The 23,777-nt window shown below is 40.4% G+C and overlaps 1 protein-coding gene across 1 annotated transcript in view; it reads left to right on the top strand.

Annotated features, from left to right (window-relative positions):
* The window catches only part of zfhx3b (zinc finger homeobox 3b), a 452,880-nt gene that overhangs the window by 128,471 nt on the left and 300,632 nt on the right, over positions 1-23,777 (top strand). The window contains exons 2-3 of the mRNA XM_072279832.1: positions 1-2,449; positions 22,319-22,815. The exon at positions 1-2,449 is cut by the window's left edge and continues 247 nt beyond it. Coding sequence (XP_072135933.1) covers positions 1-2,449; positions 22,319-22,815 — 2,946 coding nt within the window. The remainder of the gene's footprint in view (positions 2,450-22,318; positions 22,816-23,777) is intronic.

The following is a 23,777-nucleotide window of genomic DNA, read 5'->3' as shown; positions in this document are numbered from 1 at the left end:
GTTCCACACAGCACGTTGTCTACCAAGGAGATCAGCTGCAACGAGTGTTCATCCTCTTTCTCAAGTTTACAAAAGTACATGGAACACCATTGCCCGAACTCGCATCCTCAGCTCCTCCAGGAGGAAAGTGACAGTGAAATGAGCGAGGCAGAGGAGAGCGATGTGGAGAACCTGGTTGGGGAGATTGTCTATCAGCCAGATGGCTCTGCCTACATTGTAGAGAATGTGAACCAGTTAATGCAAAGTATCCAATCTGGAGGGCCCAGTGGCAGTAGTGTTCTCCCAGCATTGTTCATGAACTCTATGTCCAACGCTGGGAATAAGCAAGGGGAGTCCACCTCTGCAGCATCCGTTTCTGTCTATCCACAGATCATCAACACTTTTCACATAGCCTCATCTTTTGGGAAGTGGTTTGGTTCTGACCAGGCATTCCCAAATACCTCAGCACTGACAGGCATCAGTCCTGTCTTGCACACTTTCCGTGTTTTTGATGTGCGACACAAAAGCAACAAGGATTACCTGAACAGTGATGGCTCTGCCAAAAACTCTTGTGTATCCAAAGATGTCCCTAACAATGTGGACTTATCTAAGTTTGACAGTTTCGTGCTCTATGGCAAACGAAAGCCGATTTTAATGTGTTTTTTGTGCAAGTTGTCTTTTGGATATGTGAGGTCATTTGTAACGCATGCTGTGCATGACCACCGAATGACCCTTAGTGAAGAGGAGCACAAGCTCTTAAGTAATAAGAACGTGTCTGCTATCATCCAAGGGATAGGCAAAGACAAGGAACCTCTTATAAGCTTTCTGGAACCAAAAAACAAAAACTTTCAAAACCCTTTAGTTTCCACAGCTAACCTCATTGGCCCTGGTCAGAATTTCTACGGTACTTTCAGTGGAATCCATGTTGATGGTGATGAGGCTGTCCAGGCTGGTTTGGCTTTATTAAAAGACTCTGAAAGTAATGCGAGTGCATCTGAGCAGCCTCATTCAATCCCGCTGGCACAAAGTGCTCTGTTGAATCTTGGAGGGTTGACGAGCTCAGCCCTAAAGACCCCAATTACCTCAGTCCCTCTGGGCCACCTTGCTTCCGGGCCGACCAAAACGTCAGAGAGCAAGGATTTGGGGATGGAAATTGAGAAGAAAAAAGCCAGTGGAGAGTTTAGCGCTGACAGTAGCCTCATGGAAAAGGCGGACTCTGCTGAGCAAGCAGAGGAAGATGAGGAGTGCAAAGAACTGTTCCCAAATGAGTCAGATGAGGATGATGATGAGCCCCAGGAAGACCCTGAGGCTGATGCATGTAGCAACAAGGAACTCACTCTCTCAAACCAAAGCATTTCTAAATCTCCTTTAATGCCTAATGTGCTGAACCCTTCTCCGAGGGGCACCTCTTCTTCTTCTACTTCTTCCTTTGTTGTTTTCGATGGTGCAAATGGGAGGAATGCAGTGAGCTTGTCAAACGACAGTGCAAGCGGCGACAGCTGTGTCGGTAATGCTGAGAGTAATAGGACGGACTTTGTAGATGAAAGTGCCAATAAAGACAGTGCCACAGCTCCTGAACCAAATGAACCTGTCGATGGCGAGGAAGGAAACTATGCCTCCCATCACCAGCATGCCAGCACTCCCTGCAACCTGGGGGGTGGGGAATGCTCATCTGGAAGCACCGTTGAGTGTCCGAAGTGCGACACGGTCCTGGGTTCCTCCCGGTCCCTTGGCGGGCACATGACCATGATGCATTCTCGGAACTCGTGCAAGACCTTGAAGTGTCCAAAGTGCAACTGGCACTACAAGTACCAGCAGACGCTGGAGGCCCACATGAAGGAAAAGCACCCCGAATCCGGTGGCTCATGTGCATATTGCAAATCTGGGCAACCTCACCCTCGGTTAGCCCGGGGCGAGAGTTATACATGTGGTTACAAGCCTTTCCGATGTGAGGTGTGTAACTACTCCACTACAACCAAAGGCAATCTCAGTATTCATATGCAGTCCGACAAGCATCTCAATAACATGCAGAACTTACAGAATGGCGGAGGCGACCAAGTTTTTAGCCACTCTGCTGGAGCAGCGGTGGCGGCCGCGGCCGCTGCTGCCGCTAGTATGAGCTCGTGCGGGGCTTCCTCGCCCACCAAACCAAAAACCAAGCCCACTTGGCGGTGCGAGGTGTGTGACTATGAAACGAATGTAGCCAGGAACCTGCGCATTCACATGACCAGCGAGAAGCACATGCACAACATGATGCTGCTCCAGCAGAACATGAACCAGATCCAGCACAACAGGCACTTAGGCCTCAGCAACCTGGCACCCGCAGAGGCCGAGCTTTACCAGTACTACCTGGCCCAGAACATGAACCTCCCGGGCCTAAAGCTGGAAAATGCAACTGACACACAGTTTATGCTGGGTGGATTCCAAATGGACCCAACAAATGCAGTATCAACACTTGCACCTGCACTAGGTAATAGATAATAACTTCATTATTTCAAGTATTTTCCACTTAAATTTTTATGACTATTGATATATAAATACATCTGTTTCAATCGCTCAGGAAATGCTTTTCAAGCACCTGTTTACAAATCACAGAGAGTAAAGTCATTAGGTGGTTGTTTTCACTGAGAAGTGAACATTCGGTTTGATAGGCCTTGTCCTTGAATTGAGCAAGTTTCCAAAGCTTTTCTTGTGATAACTGTTCTAGAACATGTCCATGGTTGCATTTTAATTTATACAGTATAAATTCAGAATGAAGTAAGATATTGCACTTCTCATAAAAACATGAGATGTTATGGTCTATAAATTAATAGCAGTGATGTAAACCAAAATCAGTATTAAAAAAGGGATACATTGACCTCTATTGTACAGTTTAATCTAAATTGGCCATATGGACAGACAGGAAATAAAGTGAAAATAACAAAGGTTTTAAAAAAAACTGTTATGTTTTAAAGATGACATCAAAAGCTGTCGATTTATAAAAAAAAATGTTGAAACCAGTTTTTGTAATGTAACTGAGATTTTCTCCGAAAATGTCTCCAGTAAATTAGGCTGACTTTCCTTTATCAACAAGTTGCCCATTAATTTTAATGTGAAATTTGATTATGAGACTGGGTGGCACTGTAATTTGTATATTATTTAAAAAGCAACATTCATGTATCACTTGCTATGTTAGTTAGTAGAGTTCTCAGTAACGTGTAAAAGGAAGGGGGGTGGTTGGAGATTTCATATTTACATGTTTCATCTGCATAGGAATAAAATGGAATGAGTTGGTAATGAAAGATTATTGATGCAGTATAATAATTAGAAGCAATTCTATTAAGGGTCTTTGCGTCTCTTTGACCTGTTTAGATAGTAGCCTTGAGCAAACAATCCCAGCCCTACCAATCAGAGATGAACCTGATCTACGGGCTCTAATCCACTTTTACAATGCCATGTAATTTGAGTTTGAATAATTTATGGCACAAGACTGTAATTGATGCCATTCAACAGCTTTTCTTGGGTGAAAGTACATTCACCAGTTAACGGGCCTCAGTCTCTGGCAATCCAGTGCTGTTGCCAGTTTTATAATGGCTGTTTTATATGAACATGAAAAGTTTGACTGAAAAAAGACCAACCAGATATTTATACATGTCTGCAAATATTGAGAAAGTACCTCCCTACACTTTGGTATTTCTCAATATTTATGAAGAGTGGAGAATGGTTGGAGTTGGCCTGTCAGTAAATAAAATACTCGTGTGTGAGCTTTCAAGGAAAAAGTAACTTGGACAGCCCACTTCAGCCTGTTCCATTGTCACTGTTATTTGTTTACATTTTAATAATTTTAACCCCTTGGATATGCATATGGGCTGCCACGATAACGTAGCAGTTAGCAAGACCCTATTAGAGCTCGGGATGTTGGAGTTCAGAGTTCAATTCTGACATCCTGTGTATAAAGTTTTCATGGGAATGCATGGATTCCTCTGGGTGCTCCAGTTTCCTCCCACATTCCAAAGATGTACCATTGTAGGTTAAATGGCCATTGTAAATGTTCCTGTGATTAGGCTATGGTTAAGTAGGTGGGTTGCTGGGCGATGTGGTTCATTGGGCTCAAAGGCCTGTTCTGTACTGTATCTCTAAATAAAAGTAATAAATAATAAAAGAGGGCTATGGGTAAGCCTAGTAGTTTCTAAAGTAGGGACATATTTGGCACAACTTTGTGGGCTGAAGTATTGTGCTGTAGGTTTTCTACGTTTCTAAGTAACTAAACAAACAAAGGGCTTTACAGCAAGTTTCAGTACAGCATAGTTTACCTTCTGTGAATGTAAAATTGTACTTGGTGTGCTTCACCTCCTTGTTATGTTAGTATTCCTCTCTTAAGGATTTAAAAAAAAACGTTTGAGAGAATTACAAGATTTCATATTTGCCTCATGAGCTACTGTGGGAAAAGAAAATGTTCATCTAATAGAAGACTTTCTCTGCATATTTTGTTAAATTATCATTATTACCTTGGACATCTTCGCCAAATCCATGGCATCTCTTTATATCATTAACTTTTTTTTTAAGTGTATCTGCATTTAACAAGCGCCCATGTTCTTCCAAAGTAATTAAATTTCCAAGTACAGCTGGGATATTAGAGATCAGACACACTTTTCTCTTATACTGGTCTGTGGGCGAGTCTTAGCATTTAAAAATCACAGGATTGAAAAGTTACCTCAACGTCCTTGTCAATATATTTGTCATTAATGAAAAGAAGAATCTGCAATACAGAAACAAAAAAAAATTAAAATGCTAGAAATACTCAGCCAGTCAGGCAGCAACTGTGGAGAGAAAAAATAGAGTTCATATTTCAGGTTGATGAACTTTAATCAGAATCAGGAAAGTTTAGAATCTGTGTCACAATGAGTGACATAGTGACGGAGGGGGTTAAGAACCATTCTTTCAGTTGCAATCTGTTTGGAGTTGGTACATTTTCACTTTGATTGTGTTGGTTTTCACTGAGTGCTCCAGTTTCTTCCTGCATCCCAGAGGCATGCTATAGTTTAATTCATTTTTTTTTCAAATTATCCGTTGGTGTAATTACATGGGAAAAGAATTAAAGAAGAGTTGATGGGCATATGAGAGAGAATAATTTGCAGAGTTATAAGGAAATATGAAGAGGGAGAATGAAACTGATGAGATTGCTCCACTGTGTGGTGGCTCAGACCTGATGACCCTCTGTGTTGTAATAAGTAAGAAAGCAAGTATATTTTAATTGTGGCAAAATGGGGGTGGAGGATGGAGTAAACAGAATGTCTGAATGATAGGATATACGTCAAGAGAAACTGATGACACATTGATGTTGTCACCAGGTGATAGAAGGCTTGTTAACAGCACTCTGGAAGGGGTGTAAGTAGTGGAGATGAATGAGGAGAGAGAACAAAAAAAAACAAAGTTTGAACTGTGCTTCAACAGAGAGTACAGAGAGTCAACTTAACAGACCGATGACCTTTCATCAGGACTGGCTGGTTCTGACACAAGAAATGTTTTTAAAAATAGAGATATTACTTCCCCCCCCCCCCCACACACACACACACATATACACACACACACACACACATATACACACACACACACACACACACACATATACACACACACACACACACACACACACACACACACGAAAACTTTGGGGAAGCAGGAAATGAGTATGGCCATATAACAAACTGAAAATACTTCAGCTTCATTGAGGTCTATGGGAGAGCCATACATTATATTGCATTTTAGTTTATTTAAAATGAAATTTCAGGAAGGGAATCTGCCATAGCTACTGTATCTCACCTAAACTGACTCAAATGTCATAGGCCAGGGAAGCCCTGTAAAGGAAATTACCATCATCATCATCAGAGAAATGGAAATGATCAATAAGTGTAGACTTACAAACACTACCTCAATTCCACAAGTTTCTGTATAAGGTAGATTTTAGAAATCACTCTCAAACCAATAATTTTAAGGACATTTTACTATAGGAATAAAGAGAGTGAGAGGTCATATACAGACTTCTATAAACTGTAATCTATAATGAGTCACACATATGAATATATTTTCTACTAAATACCAAGGTAGCAGTAAAGATGCTTATTTATTATTCTCCATGTCGCACAGTGTATAGTTTCATGCAGAAAGCAGAATTATCTAGGACCAGCAAATAATTTGGATATTTGCTCTTGTACAAATGTTGTTTGTTATCGATTGAAATATCTCTGCAATAAGCAATATAAAATCTTTCATCTAAGTACTTCACCAATAATGAAATAATTCCAGCATTAAGTCACTGTTCTAAAGCATATATATGTAGCACCCTAGGTGACAACATCAAGGTTCCACAAACTGCTTTGAAATAAAAGACCTGATAGTTTGTTTTACTCTGTTTATTGTTGATTTGCAAACTGGAGCAACCATTAAAGACATACCTTTACCTGAAAGAAGAGACTCTTGAATTGGTATCACACTTGAAAAGAATTAGTTGAAGTTAAAATGGCGACACCTGCTTGTTCGTTGTTAGTATGGTGCCTTTGTCTTGTGAGTTGAGCTGGATACCATCGGACGGGATAAGACTATTATTGTGCCAAGGCTAACTATTCTGTATGGGTGGACAATTTTCTGTGCTATATGACATGGATTCTAGGTTTTTGTCTCAGCAACTATTGCCTCCTGTTAAACTGCTTGGTGCTTACACATGGGAGTGCATCAGGGCAAGAAGAGTATAAGCAGCTGGCAGCTCTAGTACTTCGAATAATTTGAGGTAAAGCAGTCCAGGCTGAAATATTACCCATTATTTCTATCATTTGTCCCAGGATGGAGCACTGTGTACGACAGGGTGTACCACGTACCATCAAAGGGATTGGCTGAGGACCAGTTAAATACGTAGAAGCTAGGTTTCAGAGTCAAGGTCTCTAATTGAACGTCTGGCACTATAATGCTACAACCAAGAAGCCACAATCACGATGTAATGTGTATTCCTAATATACTGCACAAATCATAAGCTCTTATAGTCTAATCTTGGGTTAGAAATAATTCATAGAAAGTTTACCAAGCATTGATAGTTTATTTTAATAAGGAACTGCTGTACAGTGCTTGAATATTTTCAGATTTAAAATATTTGTTATGTGTGCCTGGGCAAGGCTTTTGAACTATATCTTAAGCTGGATGTTTCATCCCACCCTTCATTGTAATCAAGATAACACTTCACCCAATGATTTAGTGACACTCTCCTAATAATTAGCTGTTTTATTTGCCAAAAAGTAAATTTCATAAGAAATCACAAATTGGCCATATAGCCCCCAGTTCTATCAGTCAAGTACTTGTTTGTTTGCTGTTTTTTTTAAACTTTAACCAAGGCACAGTTAAAATTTGTCCTTGGTTGGTGACTGTTGTGGTAATGTTGTATTTAGTAAAAAAAACAGAATATAGAAGCTGTATTGGACTAGAGCAGGTCAGTACAATTAAAAATCCATTTTGGAAGTGTTGGTTGGGGGCAGAGTTTGCCAGGAGTTAAGGTTTCAAAACAAGAGAACATAAATTTATTGGAAAAAGTAATATGGTCCATAATACTATTTAAAAACACAGCTCTGTCCTCACTGTAGCATTTTGATTCCCTATCCCACCAATTCCATTACATAGCAACTCAAAAATTATACACTACTTCATTTTTTTATAGATTCAAAAAATTTTCCCTCTGATAATCGCAGCGCTTTCCCCCTGTTTGCTACAGTAGCTCTCAGTAGGGGGAGAATGAGCCATGGTCCTGTATTATTAACATGCTCTTACAAGAATATTGGACTTGGATTCCTGCCAGAGCACATTATAATACATTAAATGTAATCTCCTGCAAAGTGATTAAAAAGATCATAGTGCCCGAGCATATTTTAACGCATTGCATTGAATCTCATGACATCTGCCATTGAGCTCGTGGTAGGATCTGGATTCTTGTTTTATTTTCAGTGGTATTGTTAGAAAGAATCTCTTGGTAATAGGGCTTCTGGAAAATAGGACCAATGTTGCTTGGTGGGGTTTCCAGTTCCCCTGTGGTAAAGCTGGCACAGTTCCAAAATAGGGGAAAAAGAAAGCAAAAAGAGGTTGCAAAATTGGGCTCAGGTGCTCCTTGGTTTAATTAGGCATAATGTAAAAAATTATACAGATATATAGATGGTCGCAGAATAATCCAAATTGTAATAACATCTAAAATACTTTGACTTTGTAACAACTTTATTCTTAGTGGTTTCATGCAGTTTTGGTAACTGTTTAATACTCGTGGGCTTTCAAACCTGTGTACTTTGATTTATTACACATACACATTTGATTGAAATAATAATTATACTTTTGGGTGGCTTATCAATGTTTTTTGAATTGAGGTAATAAATGTTGCTATGTCTTAGCAAGAGTACAAAGAGTTAATTACATTTTAATGTAGACGCCTGTAGAAGTTTACGTGATTAGTGCCAATGTGTTATTGCATGGGCTTGTATAACCCGTGTTTCTTCACAATAATTAAAAATTGATCGCTGTAACTAATTTTTAACATCTATTTAATTCTCATATGAATTGGAATGCATACATTGTTAGATGTATGATATCAGTAACACTATTATTCTCAATTCTGGTCGGAACTTGTCCTGACGCAGCGTTTAATGCTGCAGTTGACAAACTTTAAGAAACAGCAAGTTATACAGATGCCCTGGGATTTCTATGTTCAGTGTAGACAAGTGTATGGCCAGGCACTTTTGAAGAAGGAATCAAAGCATAGACTATTTTCAAAACAGGGAGCAAATTCAGAAATCAGAGGTACCAAGAGGCTTAGGAGTCTTTATGAGGATTCCCTAAAGGTTAACTTGCGGGTTGGGTCAGTAGTAAGGAAGGCAAATGCAGTCTAAGCATTCACTTAGACTATAAAAGCAAGTGTGTAATGCTGAGGCTTTATAGGGCATTGGTCAAACCACATTTGGAGTATTGTGAGCAGTTTTGAGCCTCTTACTTAAGAAAGGATGTACTGGCATTGGAGAGGGTCCAAAACAAGTTTCTGGAAATGTATGAGGAGCATTTGATATCGCTGGGCCTATACTTACTGGAGTTTACAAAAATGAGGGATATCTCATTGAAACCTATTGAATATTGGTAATAGTTTGGACATGGAAAGGATGTTTCCTATAGTGGGGGAGTCTAGGACCAGAGGGCACAGCTTCAGAATACAAGGATGTCCCTTCAGAACAGAGATGAAGAGGAATTTCTTTAGACAGAAGGTAGTGAACTTGTGGAATTCATTGCCACAGATGGGTGTGGACACCAAGTCGTAGGTATACAGTAGTTGAAGTGGAGTTTGATGGTTTCTTGATTAGTAAGGCTGTTGGAGGTTTTGGGGAGAAGGCAGGGGAATGGGGTTGAGAGGGATAATAAATCAGCCATAATGGAATGCAGGAGCAGATTCAATGGACCAAATTGCCTAACTCTGCTGCCATGCCACCATTTAACTTCTAGGTAGATTTCAATGTATTTGTGTATCCCAATCTTAAATGAGCCAAGAGCACTGGCATAGGACCCAGCTATGACTGCCTTTTGTTGGCTACGTGGAGCAGCCCATGTTTTGAGCCTTCCCTGGTAACGCGCCCCCCCCCACTCTTCCTGCACTACATTGACGACTGCAATTGTGCTGCTTTATGCACCCGTGCTGATCTCACCAATTTCATCAACTTTGCCTCCAACTTCACCCTGCCCTTTAATTCACTTGGTCCATTTCTGACAACTCCACCTCCTTTCTCAATCTCTGTCTCCATATCTGGAGACAAACTGTCGACTGTCATCCTTTATGAACCTACTGATTCGCACGATTCCTACCAATTCCCACCTTGACTGTATTCTCATCTTCCCACCCTGTGTTCTGCAAAAATGCGATTCCCTTTTCTAGCATGGTTACAGGGATAGGGGCCACATAATAGCACAGGGGTTAGCACAACCCTTTACGATACCAGCAACCCGGGTTCAATTTCCCCTGCTGCCTGTAAGGAGTTTGTATGTTCTCCCCATGACTGTGTGGGTTTCCTTTGGGTGCTGTAGTTTCCTCCCACAGTCCAAAGACATACCATTGGTAGTTTAGTTGGTCATTGTGAGTTGTCCTGTGATAGTGCTAGGGTTAAATTGGGGTCATTGGGCGGTGTGCCTCAAAGGGCTGGAAAGGCCTGATCTGTGCTGTATCTCAATAAATAAATCAACACATCTTTACCTCCCCACCCTCCCTCATGTTCCACTTTCTGCCAGGATCGCTCCCTTGTCCTTTTGTCTCTCCCAACTAATCTCCCTGCTGGCATTTATCATTGCAAGCAGACAAACTGCTCACCTGCCCATCACCTCCTCGCTCACCGCCATTCAAGTTCCCAGACAGTCCTTACAGGTGAGAAAATGCTTCACCTACGAACCTTCCGGGGTTGTCTATTGTATCCAGTACGCCCGATGCAGCCTCCTTTATGTCATTGTGATCTGTCGTAAATTGGGGGACCGCTTCATCGAGTATCTCCACTCGGTCCACCAAAAGCAGAGCTTCCCAGTAGCCGAACATATTAATTCCAATTCCCGTTCCTGCTCTGACATGGCCTCCACTTGTATCAGGATGAGGCCACCCTCAGGATAGGGGAACAACACCTTGTATTCTGTCAGGGTAGACAGAATACCTGATGACACGAATATTGATTTCTCTTTACAGTAAAAATGTTTTCCTCTCCCTCCCCTCTTCTTCTGTTGCCCACTCAGGCCTCTTACCTCTTCTCACCTGCCTATCACCTCCCCTCGAGTTCCCTCCTCCTTCCCTTTCAGAACAAGGGGAGTTGAGTATAGGAGCAAAGAGGTCCTTCTGCAGTTGTACAGGTAAGACCACACCTGGAGTATTATGTACAGTTTTGGTCTCCAAATTTGAGGAGGGACATTCTTGCTATTGAGGGAGCGCAGCGTAGTTTCACGAGGTTAATTCCCGGGATGGCGGGACTGTCATATGTTGAAAGGTAGGAGCGACTGGGCTTGTATACACTGGAATCTAGAAGGATGAGAGGGGACCTGATTGAAACATGTAAGATTATTAAGGGATTGGACATGCTAGAGGCAGAAAACATGTTCCCGATGTTGGGGGAGTCCAGAACCAGAGGCCACAGTTTAAGAATTAGTGGTAGGCCATTTAGAACGGAGTTGCGGAAAAACTTTTTCACCCAGAGAGTTGTGGATCTGTGGAATGCTCTGCCTCAGAGGGCAGTGGAGGCCAATTCTCTGGATGCTTTCAAGAAAGAATTAGATGGAGCACTTAAAGATAACGGAGTCAAGGAATATGGGGAGAAGGCAGGAACTGGGTGCTGATTGTGGATGATCAGCCATGATCGCAGTGAATGGCAGTGCTGGCTCAAAGGGCCAAATAGCATACTCCTGCACCTGTTGTCTGTTGTCTATTTATCCTAATGTCCACTCTTTTCTTCTATCAGATTTCCTCTCCAGCCCGTTACCTTTTCCACCTGCCTGACTTCACCTGTCACTTTCCAGCTATCCTCCCTTCCCACCTCCCACCTTTTTATTCTGGCACCTTCCCCCTTCCTTCCCAGTCTTGAAGAAGATCTCGGCCTGAAACATCGACTCTTTATTCATTTCCACGAATGCTGGCTGACCTGCTGAGTTCTTCCAGCATTTTATCTGTGTTGCTTTGGATTTCCAGCATCTGCAGAATTTCTTGTATTTTTGTTAAATGATGTCTGATGTTCTGGTGGCATCAGCTCTGAACAGATTCCACAAATATGGACTCACTTTCAAGGCCTCTACAACTCATGTTCTCAATATTATTTATTTACTTATTTATTATTATCACTTTTTTTGTATTTGCACGGTTTGTCTTCTTTTGCACAGTGGGTGTTTGTCAGCCTTTGTGATAGTTTTTCATTGATACTATCGTGTTTCTTTGTTCTGCTGTGAGTGCACGCATGAAAATGTATATGGTGATATGTACATACTTTGAACTTTGAGCTTTGATTTAGCAGCGTAGTAGACCATGAATACTGTTGACCGACCTCATCAATTCTGAAAATTATCAAAAAAAATGTCAGAATTTAGTGAATTTAAGATCATAAAGTGTTGTAGAATCATAGAGTCTATGACTATAATAAACTTTAGTTGTTTCATATTTCAGGTTCACCTGTATATATTTGAATGTTGTAATCCCTAGTTTGATTTTGTTAAATAGTTCTAGAATTGGATGAAAATTTGATAGTTTTCCTGTTGTATATGACTGGCTATGCTGCCAGTTTAATGATATCATTGTAGCTACTTTCCACAGATGCCTGCAGAAGGTTCTTGACTTCTGGAAGTGAGAGAAGTATAGCAGAGATTCCTCTGAAGTTTTAGGGTCTGATTTCTTTAAGGTCAAGAACAAATAGCAATGCTTTGTCAGTATATCAAAACCCAGGCCAATGAAGCAATCTCCTGTTAATTTGAGTGAGACAGATATATTTAGTGAATAGATTTTGTTGGAGAAGCATTTCAACACTGGCACGGATAGATGGACAGGAACATTGGCAGTATCTTTGAGGTTGTCCTTATTTGACCCTTCTCTACTCATTCAAGCCCTCAGAGTAAACCATATGTATAGATGTAGAAGGGTATAATGAGACAAAAATTGGAGAGGCATTAGGTCCCTTTAAAGTGATAATTGCTCTGTAACCATGCTTAACCAAATGACTCGAGTCCCAGAGTAAATACAACAAAAATCATTAGGCTGTAGCATTACACAGAATAAGATAGAAAATAAGAATATAAGTGATGAGTTGGTAAATCAAAAAGACTTATAATTTCTTCTGTAATTTAAATGACTGCAAGGTTAATATAGTTAGGTTCATTAGTAACCAGCTGGTTGCTAAGGGAACATTTAGCAATTGTTTCTTATGAGTGGGTGAAAGAAAAATGACTACTGAGATTTTAAGCATATTCTGCTTTATCCAAATATGGGAATGAACATAGTGTTCTAAAACTGAATACATATTCCATGGAATAAAAATAGTATAGCAAGAACTGTTGACAGTATTTGCTTTAAAAAGAACATACTCTGTTAAAGCTAATGCTCTTGACCAGAGAAATGCCTTGTGAGAAATCCATTCAATATGCCAACCTATCTTTATATTTTATTAACCACTTGGGAAGAGTTATTCTGGTGATTGCGTATATCCAAATTACAATCTAGTTCCTTCTCAATCCTTATTTAAATCCTCAAGAATTTAGCGCTTGTTCTCCCTTTTCCATACCTGCAGAACTAATAATCAGAACCTATTCTTCGTAAATTTGTAGCTTCTGAGTTTCTAATAGCACTAAAACATGAATAAATGTTTTAAACCACAGACTCCATTTGTGCATGCTGATATATCATAAGAAATATTGATTGAAAATGGAGGGGGAAGTGGGAAATCCACGTTATGTTAATAGTCACCTGAAGCTACCTCTTCCTCTCACTTACAAATCCTTCATTGTTACTGCAGTTGTAGTTCAGCCGCACAAAGTAAAACAAATTTTTGAAACTTTTATACAAACCAGGTGAATTAAACCCATACAGATAGCAACTGTATACTTTTCACAAAACGTGTAATATTAGTGTCTTAAATGTTTGGAAATAGTACAAATTTTTTAGATTTCTAGACAACTTACCATTTATAAATATTTCACTGGAAAATATGCCAGCAAATGAATATCCCTGTGTTTAGTCTCTTTAGTTCTCTCTCTTTTTCACGTTCTTTTTTACTTACTCTGCCTTGGAGAGCTGCGGTAACCCATCTTAGTTTCCCACGCATGTGCATTTCTACATGTGTGCAAGAAAAAAAAGTGTGGGAAAAAATATTGCTTCATTTTTGCTCATAATTTGTATGTTGGCCTGTTTGTTTCTATAGAACTTCAATTTCACATGAGCACTGTTGAATTTGGCAGGACTTCTTTCTCTGTCAGATTCACATTGGAGATGCCTTCAATGGGCATTAGCTGCAGAACAGGATTTCGCTATTTATTTAACCCTTCAATTCACAAACTATTGAAAAGCTCTTCCTTGCTTCATCATACATTCTGTTGGTTTGGGAGTATTAAATGGCAGGTGGTAGGTTCAAATCCAAAGTTTAAGAAACTTGTGCAGACTTGGTGTGTTCTGATAAAGTTGCTCTGTGTTTTGTTTCTCTCTTACATGGATGAGTCACCCATATAACAATGGAATGCAGTGTAGTTTGGTAAAAAGAAATGAAGGTCAAATATTCCTCAGGTAATAAGTCCCAAAAGGATCTAATGACACAAATAAAAGTCACTTAAAGTAGTGAAGTCATATTAAAGTCATAAAATGTTTTGACAAGTCCTGAAGACAAAAGATTTTGTTGATTCTGGAATTAAACTTCCAACAGACTACTTCTGGGGATTCTGCCCAGTTGTGATCGCTCTGTATTATAAAATAAAAAAGATGTGATTCTTTCCTGAAGATCGCGAGATGATCTGATCGATATCTTTTTGGTTATGGAAAAGTTTGAAGGGATAGATTTAAAAAGTGATGTTTCCACTTGCAAGAGAAAACAAACCTGGGACACAGCCTCAGAATAGAGGGGTGTCCTTTTAGAACAGAAATGAGGAGGAGTTTCTTTAGCCAGAGCGTGGTGACTCTGTGGAATTCTTTGCCACAGGCAGCTGTGGAGGCCAAGTCTGTATGTATATTTAATGGGCTAATTCTGACTCAATGGGCTAATTCTGACTCAATGGGCTAATTCTGGACCTTTATCTTATGGTCTATGGTTGCATAGGTATGAGCGAGTCCCAAATAAATTCAACAACAAATCCAGATGAAATGTCTTTTCCAAAGAGTGATAGCGATGTCGAACTTGCTTTCAAAAATCATGGCATGGATGTGTTTAAGGGGAAATTTGCTAAGTACATGGTGGGGAAAAAAGACCGAAGGCTTAAAATCTGTTCCCGGGCAGTGTCCAATACAGTTTTGAGCTAACTGCTCCATTGTGACTCCCTCTAATTTGCCCCCTAATTTAATCCTTTCCATTGATTCGAATAGCGTATAAGGTCTGTAGTGTGATGACAGTACCCCATATAGTTACATGCTTTCATCTTTTTCTCTGCTGTTCTTCAAAAGTGTCTTTTCAGAACTGTCTCTTTCACTCTTCCTAAATTGTTTAGATTTAGGTTTCTTGACACATGATCCAAGATTTAATAAGAAGCTTGTCTTGCGTACAGATCAACTTGTTACACAGTACGTTGAGGTAGTACGAGTAAGAGAATGCAGACTAAAGTGTAACATCTACAGAGGAGATGCAGTGCGGGTGGACAATAAGGTCATAACGAGGTAGATTGGGAGGTCAAGAGTCCTTCTTATCATACTAGGGAATCATTTGATAGTTTATAAGGGCGAGGTATGTCCTTGAGCCTTGTCTACGTGTTTTTATTGTATCTTCTGCCCGATGAGAGAGGGGAGAAGAGATAATGTCTGGGGTGGATAGGGTCTTCGATTATGCCTACTGCTTTACTGAGTGATCACTGAAGATTGATTTTTCAACATCCATTCTATGCATCCTATGTTACTTCCATCTCCTTTTCACCAATTTCTCTCTTGGCTCTCTGGTCTAGTTTATAGTTTAGGATTCTTCTCCACCAAACAATTCTAAGCATTTTACTTCAGCCAATTGCTTTGGTAAGAACGTACCTTCTAAGCTTTTCAATTTGTAGGCCTCCAGTGTTCTAAGCCTTTTGATAAGTGCAAACATGCCGAATTGTGTTCACAATCTGCCAGGAAATGACAAATGTCGTAAACAACTGCAAAGAGTCTTTGAATTCAAAGTTGTCTTCCAACAACCACCCTCTGTGTTGCCAACAAGAAAATCTGCCATGTTCGTCATACATTAGTTGCTTTTCACATATACATATACAGTGGCATGCAAAAGTTTGGGCACCCCGGTCAAAATTTCTGTTACTGTGAATAGCTAAGCGAGTAAAAGATGAACTGATTTCCAAAAGGCATAAGGTTAAAGATGACACATTTCTTCAATATTTTAAGCAAGAAAACTTTTTTATTTCCATCTTTTACAGTTTGAAAATAACAAAAAAAGAAAAGAGCCCGAAGCAAAAGTTTGGGCACCCTGCATGGCAGTACTTAGTAACACCCCCTTCGGCAAGTATCACAGCTTGTAAACGCTTTTTGTAGCCAGCTAAGAGTCTTTCAATTCTTGTTTGGGGGATTTTCGCCCATTCTTCCTTGCAAAAGGCTTCTAGTTCTGTAAGGTTCTTGGGCCGTCTTGCATGCACTGCTCTTTCGAGGTCTATCCACAGATTCTCGGTCAGGGGACTGTGAGGGCCATGGCAAAACCTTCAGCTTGTGCCTCTTGAGGTAGTCCATTGTGGATTTTGGGGTGTGTTTAGGTTCATTATCCTGTTGTAGAAGCCATCCTCTTTTCATCTTCAGCTTTTTTACAGACGGTGTGATGTTTGCTTCCAGAATTTGCTGGTATTTAATTGAATTCATTCTTCCCACTACCAGTGAAATGTTCCCTGTGCCACTGGCTGGAACACAAGCCCAAAGCATGATCGATCCACCCCTGTGCTTAACAATTGGAGAGGTGTTCTTTTCATGAGATTCTGCACCCTTTTTCCCCCCAAACATACCTTTGCTCATTGCGGCCAAAAAGTTCTATTCAAAAGGTTCAAAGGAACATCTAAACAAGCCTGATGCATTTTGGAAACAAGTCCTGTGGACTGATGAAGTTAAAATTCATTGAGCAAAGGTATGTTTGGAGAAAAAAAGGTGCAAAATTTCATGAAAAGAACCTCTCTCCAACTGTTAAGCATGGGGGTGGATTGATCATGCTTTGGGCTTGTGTTGCAGCCAGTGGCACGGGGAACATTTACTGGGAGAGGGAAGAATGAATTCAATTAAATACCAGCAAATTCTGGAAGCAAACATCACACAGTCTGTAAAAAAAAGCCGAAGCTGAAAAGAGGATGGCTTCTACAACAGGATAATGAACCTAAACACACCTCAAAATCCACAATGGACTACTTCAAGAGGTGCAAGCTGAAGATTTTGCCATGGCCCTCACAGTCCCCTGACCTAAACATCGAGGATCTGTGGATAGACCTCAAAAGAGCAGTGCATGCAAGACGGCCCAAGAATCTCACAGAACTAGAAGCCTTTTGCAAGGAAGATTGGGCGAAAATCCCCCAAACAAGAATTGAAAGACTCTTAGCTGGCTACAAAAAGCATTTACAAGCCGTGATACTTGCCAAAGGGGGTGTTACTAAGTACTGCTATACAGGGTGCTCAAACTTTTGCTTCGGGCCTTTTTCCTTTTTTGCTATTTTGAAATTGTAAAAGGTGGAAATGAAAATGTTTTCTTAAAATATTAAATAAATGTGTCATCTTTAACTTTGTACCTTTTGGAAATCAGTTCATCTTTACTCGCTTAGCTATTCACAGTAACAGAAATTTTGACCGGGGTGTCCAAATTTTTGCATGCCACTGTACATCAGCTAATTTGGCAGGAACCTCATGAGCAAATAAATAACTATGTGTGCTGTAATCAGCAGGTAAATGCAGAGCCAACAGTACAAAAAATCTCACTTCATTAAATTTCTACAAGATCAGTGAAGGTGTCCAAAAGCAAGACTCATTGTGTGTTGACAAGATGATCACAACTCCCATAAAATATACTTGGAACTGAAGCCAACATTTTCTCGTAGTACTGGGCTAGATTAAATTGAAATATATTATTAAGTGCCTAGTATTAACCTGCATGGATCCAGCATTTGAAACACAATATATGGGTGGCACGGTAGCATGGTAGTTAGCAAAACGCTTTACTGTAAGGGTGACACTGGTTCAATTCCTGCTGCTGCCTGCAGGGAGTTTGTACACTCTCCCCATGACCATGTAAGTTTTCTCTGGGTGCTCCAGTTTCTTCCTACGGTCCAAAGCCGTAGGTTAATTGGTCATTGTGAATTGTCCTGTGATTAGGCGAGGATTAAATTGGGGGTTTGTTGGGTGGTGTGGCTCAAAGGGCCGGAAGGGCCTACTCCACACTGTATCTCAATAAATAATGCCGTGAGGAGTACGAATTTCAGGTTGTATACTATATACATTCTCTGATATTAAAGGAATCTAAATCTAACAGTAAGTCCGGGCACCATTATTGTAGAGAACGCCTGTAGGCCGGCTTAGATACGAGTGTGATCATACTGTTGGCTTAGAACAGTTGAAGGTTCAGATGACAGCAGTGCACCCATTTGATAAAGGTCCTTTAGCACTATGAAATCTAGTGGATTTCTCAATGACTTCTGAAGTAGCACAGGGTATCTTGAGAATAGGGACTTGCTGAATGGGAAAGTTGAAGGTGAATCAACCTTGGTCTGTCATCTCTTAGACTTCCTATCAGATGACTGAAGATTAAAGTCTTTGGACTAAGTAACAGATCAGCTCCTGCTCTTTTGAAGAAAATCATTCATTGGTCATAAGCAATGTGGCAAAGACACACTTTCCTAATTCTTTTTGAAAGAGAATTAGAATCCAAATCAGGTCTCACATCCCTGGCATTTGTCGTGAAATGTGTTGCTTTGCAGCAGTGGTACATTACAATACATAGTAATAAAAACTATAAATCACAATAAGAATAAAGTAAATAAGTAGTGCAAAAAGAGAGGGAAAACAAAATACTGAGGAAGTGTTCATAGGTTCATTGTCCATTCAGAAATCAGGCGGCAGACGGGAAGAATCTGTTCCTGAAATGAAGAATGTGTGTCTTCAGGCTTCTCTACCTCCTCCTTGAGGCAGCAATGAAAAGAGGCCATGTCCTGGGTAATGGAGGTCCTTAATGATGGATGCTGCCTTTTTGAAGCATCGACATTTGAAGGTGTCCGCGATGCTGGGGGGGGGGGGGGCGGGGGGCGGGGGTCTAGTACTCATGATGGAGCTGGCTGAATCTGCAGCTTTTTCTGATCCTGTGCAGTGGCCCCCTCCATTCCAGAGGTTAGAATGCTCTCCATGGTACATATGTAGAAATTTGCAAGTGCCTTTGGTGCCGTACCAACTCTCCTCAAACTCCGAATAAAAAATTGCCGATGTTGTGCCTTCTTTGTAATTGCATCAATATGTTGGGCCCAGGATAGCTCCTCAGAGATGCTGACACCCAGAAACTTGAAATTGCTCGTTCTTTCCATTTCTGACCCCTTGATGAGGACTGGTATGTGTTCCCTCGACTTCCCCTTCCTGAAGTCCACAATCAGTTCCTTGGAGTTGAGTGCATGGTTGTTGCTGTGACCCCACTCACTATCTCGCTCCTTGTCACCATCTGAAATTCTGCCAACAATAGTTGTGTCATCAGCAAATTTGTAGATGGCATTTGAGCTGTGCCTAGCAACACAGTCGTGGGTGTAAGAGTAGAGCAGTGGGCCAAGCACACATTCTTGAGGTGCACCAGTGTTCATTGTCAGCGAAGAGATGTTACTTCCAATCTGCATTGACTGTGGTCTCCTGATGAGGAAGTCAAGGATCCAGTTGCAGAGGGAAGTACAGAGGCCTAGGTTTTGGAGTTTTTAAATTAGAACTGAGGGTATGATTGTGTTGAATGCTGAGCTGTAGTCAATAAACAGAAGAAAAGAAAGCAGGAATAGGTTGTGTAGCCTTTGAATCTGCTTTACTCAGGGCTGGCTTTGTTTATAATTGCCTGCTTTCTTCAGCAGAGATAGTTCTACGCTTGTAAATGTCATGCTAGGGTTAATTTTTATCATAATAATCCTCTGGTGCAGTTATTTTTTTTGGCTGATTCTACTGACAGATTTGCATTTTTAATAAGCATATAACCATAAAACACAAGAACAAAGTTAGGCCTTTCAGCCCATCGAGTCTGCTGCACCATTCTATCATACCTGTTTTATTATCCGTCTCAACCCCATACTCCTGCCCTCTGCCCATCAACTGAGGTGCCCTCATTAATCAAGAAACTATCAACCTCTGCTTGAAATATACTCAATGAGTTAACCTCCGCAGCCATCTGTGGCAATGAATTCCACACATTCAGCACCCTCTGGCTAAAGAAATTCCTCCTCACCTCTGTTCTAAAGAGATGTCCTTGTATTCTGAGGGTGTGCCCTCTGGTCCTAGACTCCCCCCACATAGGAAACATCCTCTCCACATCCACTCTATCTAGGCTTTTCAATATTTGATAGGTTTCAGTGAAATCCCTCCTCATTCTTCTAAATTCCAGCAAGTACAGGTCCAGAGCCAATAAATACTTAATGCTAGGGATAGTGCCAGAATTCACTTTTCATCAAGCAGTACCTTGGTTGCAGAGGAGTTCTGGATCCTAAGTGTAACAATTAATCCAAATGACGCATGCTCCAGTGGATGGGATCCTCTAGTTCTCAGCCCTACCACTAGATGGAGGATTATGTGATGGTAGAAATTCATTACTGTGGGAAACAAAGCCTGGAAAGTAAGGAAGAGCTTCAGGGCTGGTGGAGGACATCAGGTGGAGAATAAATTTACCTTTTTGTAAAAAGCATGAAACCATAAACTGAATTTAAATTGGTGACTCTTCGTAGGAATTGAAGTTTTTGAAATTAGGAAATGCCATTCACAGTTGCAGAACTTCTGTGCTATAAATAAAGATCTTGTTGTTATTAATTTACTGTAAGTTGGACAAGGTCAGCTCTTGGTTTTGTCTGGTCAATGATGTATTAAAGATTGTGTAGTAAGAGGCATTAGACAGATCTGTACAGCACAGAGGTTTTCACCTTCCACTGATGAGCTCACCCATCGCAGTGGCGCTGACACAACTCTGTTAAATGGATGTATTGACACAGTAATGGGATAATTAGCTCTACCTCTGCTGTTGCTGAGACATAGCACAAGTTTCACTGCAGCTATTTTAAAACAGTTTTCTACATTGAGTGTATTTCTTTAACTTGCTTCTTTTTTCCCAAGCCTTCCGTTTTTCAGCTCCTGACTAAAATCATTAAGAGCTTTTTTTTTTCTTTTCCTTCTGTCTGTGCTGATCGGCAGATTGAGATCAGTTTTAAATTTCTGTTCTACATGTTAGGTTGGCTAAGAAAAAAACCTTATTTTACCTTGACAATATTTGACTTAAAGATGATACCAAAAATTCCTCATGGTGTCTGTCTGAAATAAAAACAGTGTTACAAACATATTGTTTCTGTTCAGTTAGAAACCACATTTTCTGGTAAAAAGAGGCAATTTACTGTCCTGAAATTCATTAAAAGGATTTTTGCTCAAAAGTGTTTTCCTTCTTCAGATGCTGATTGACCTTGAGTGTATTTCCAGCATTTTATTTGCTATAGTTTTCAAAAGAAGCTTGTGCGTGGGAGGGGGGAGCTGGGGGGCGGTCTTTGGGTTTCTATCATTTAACTGTCATTCATTCTTTCGGGCACTCCTCTGTTTTCGTGGATGTTTGTGAAGAAAAAGAATTTTGGGATATATATTGTATACATTTCTCTGACGTTAAATGTACCTATTGACCTATTGAAGATGAGGAAATCTTGCAGTCCTCAACCAAGATGGGGGTTAGATGGAAAAATCCACAGTAAAGAAAACAACTCCTGGGTTGAACTAAACTATTGTTTCTTTTAAATGACTTTAGTATGAAGTGTGTTCTGCAGTCCTGGTTTATTGCTATGTAACATCAAAGTAGTCACCATTGCCAATATCCTTGGAGTTGAAATGAATATTAAATATTTTTAAGCTCCATTTTAGGTTGCATCCTAACAAAGTGTTACACTTAATTATGCAATCAAATAATACAAATAGAAGCAATTTTGAGCTTGCTTGGCCATATTCAGAGATTTTCTTTCTATTTCTACTTGCATACTGCGTGCTCACCTTTGAAATCTGTACAAGCTAAAGTTTAAATCTAATTTGGCATTAGCTGATAGGAATCACTGTCCCTGAAGACTAATAACTGATCAGAAGTAAAATGAGTTTTGACCATCTCAGTCTTGTAGTCAGGGACAAGAGCATAAAGTAAACTGTTAAGCACGGCTTACCATCAACAAATCAAGTAAATAGGCATCGCTCACTCTCATATCTACGGATTGAACATTGCAGGAGATTGGCCAATTAATTTGCATAAAGCATTACCATGCAGCTGATTTTATCCCTAGACAATGATACGAGATTGGACCTTAATAACAGATACAACATTGTCAGTATTGGCTTTAGAAGAAGAGTTCAGGCTGATCACTCAGGATTTTCTTTCAGGGTTTGGACATCACATCCTGGCACTGTAAACAAGCACTTCATTCTTGCTTTTTATTCTTTGGTTTTATGCAGTTGGCGGTGAGATTCCTATTGACATGCGACTGGGAGGCGGGCAACTGGTGTCAGAGGAACTCATGAACCTTGGCGAAACGTTCACAACCACGAATGACCCTTCCTTGAAGCTTTTTCAATGTGCCGTCTGCAACCGATTCACCACGGACAACCTGGAGACGCTGGGTCTGCACATGAACATTGAGCGCCACCTGCCCGAAGAGGAGTGGAAGGCTGTCATTGGTGATTCCTACCAGTGCAAGCTGTGCCGCTACAACACCCAGCTCAAGGCCAACTTCCAGTTGCACTGTAAGACAGATAAGCATGTACAGAAATATCAGCTTGTGGCACACATCAAGGAAGGAGGGAAGGCCAATGAGTGGCGACTGAAATGTGTAGCCATTGGGAACCCAGTGCACTTGAAATGCAACGCATGCGACTACTACACCAATAGCATTGAGAAGCTGCGATTGCACACTGTCAACTCAAGGCATGAAGCCAGCTTGAAATTATACAAGGTAAGGAGAGTAACATCCTCCCCATGCAGTGTTTCTGAATCATAGTGAATAGCAGTCATTATGTTCTCAATATATACTATTTTCAAAGCAAATATTTGTCAGTGAAAGGTTGTCTGCAAAGGTCTTCTTTATATATTTGATGTTATAAAAAATAGCAATTAAATAACATGTATTGTTCAAATTCATCAAGAATGTAGCCGATTTCCTTGAAAGTTTGAGGTAAAATTGAAGATGATGGACCTAGAAGAAGGGTCCTTAGATAAGAAAAATTATTGCTGAAGTTAGAAATATTTTGATATATGGAGCTGGCGAAAGTTGTTTTTTTTTCATCTGGCTGTTCTAATGGTCCAATAAGGTTAGGTGGCTTGAGGATTCCACATTTAATGTAAGCATAAGGGAGTGACACAAGAGAGCAAATTATTTTGTTTTATTTAAAGAAAAACTTTCCTGTTTAATCAGGGTTCAACATCAAGCTTTCTGAAGACTGGCCCCTCAGGCTGTTGTTCAACAGGCTTCACATGACTGATTGCCTGACTCATTAATCAATACTCTGATTCATTTTACACAATTAAGTAAATCTAGAATACAAATGTTGACTCCCAATGCAGCCCCTCCTAGGATTTATAGAAAACTATACATAAAGTTAATATGAAATTGGTTAGATTAGCATGACATATCATTGTGACCTCATTACATAGAAAACCTACAGCACAATACAGGTCCTTCGACCCACAATGCTGTGCCGAACATGTACTTATTTTAGAAATTACCTAGGGTTACCCATAGCCCTCTGTTTTTCTAAGCTCCATGTACCTACCCAGGAGTCTCTTAAAAGACCTCCGCCGCCTCCACCACCACCGCTGGCAGCCCATTCACGCACTCACCACTCTCTGCGTAAAAAAACTTACCCCTGACATCTCTTCTCTACCTTCTTCCAAGCACCTTAAAACTGTGCCCTCTCG

The sequence above is a fragment of the Mobula birostris genome, chromosome 15 (assembly GCF_030028105.1).
Source record: "Mobula birostris isolate sMobBir1 chromosome 15, sMobBir1.hap1, whole genome shotgun sequence".
NCBI classification, from domain to species: domain Eukaryota; kingdom Metazoa; phylum Chordata; class Chondrichthyes; order Myliobatiformes; family Myliobatidae; genus Mobula; species Mobula birostris.
Note: the sequence above shows the minus strand (reverse complement) of the source record. Positions and strands in the feature narration are given on the sequence as shown.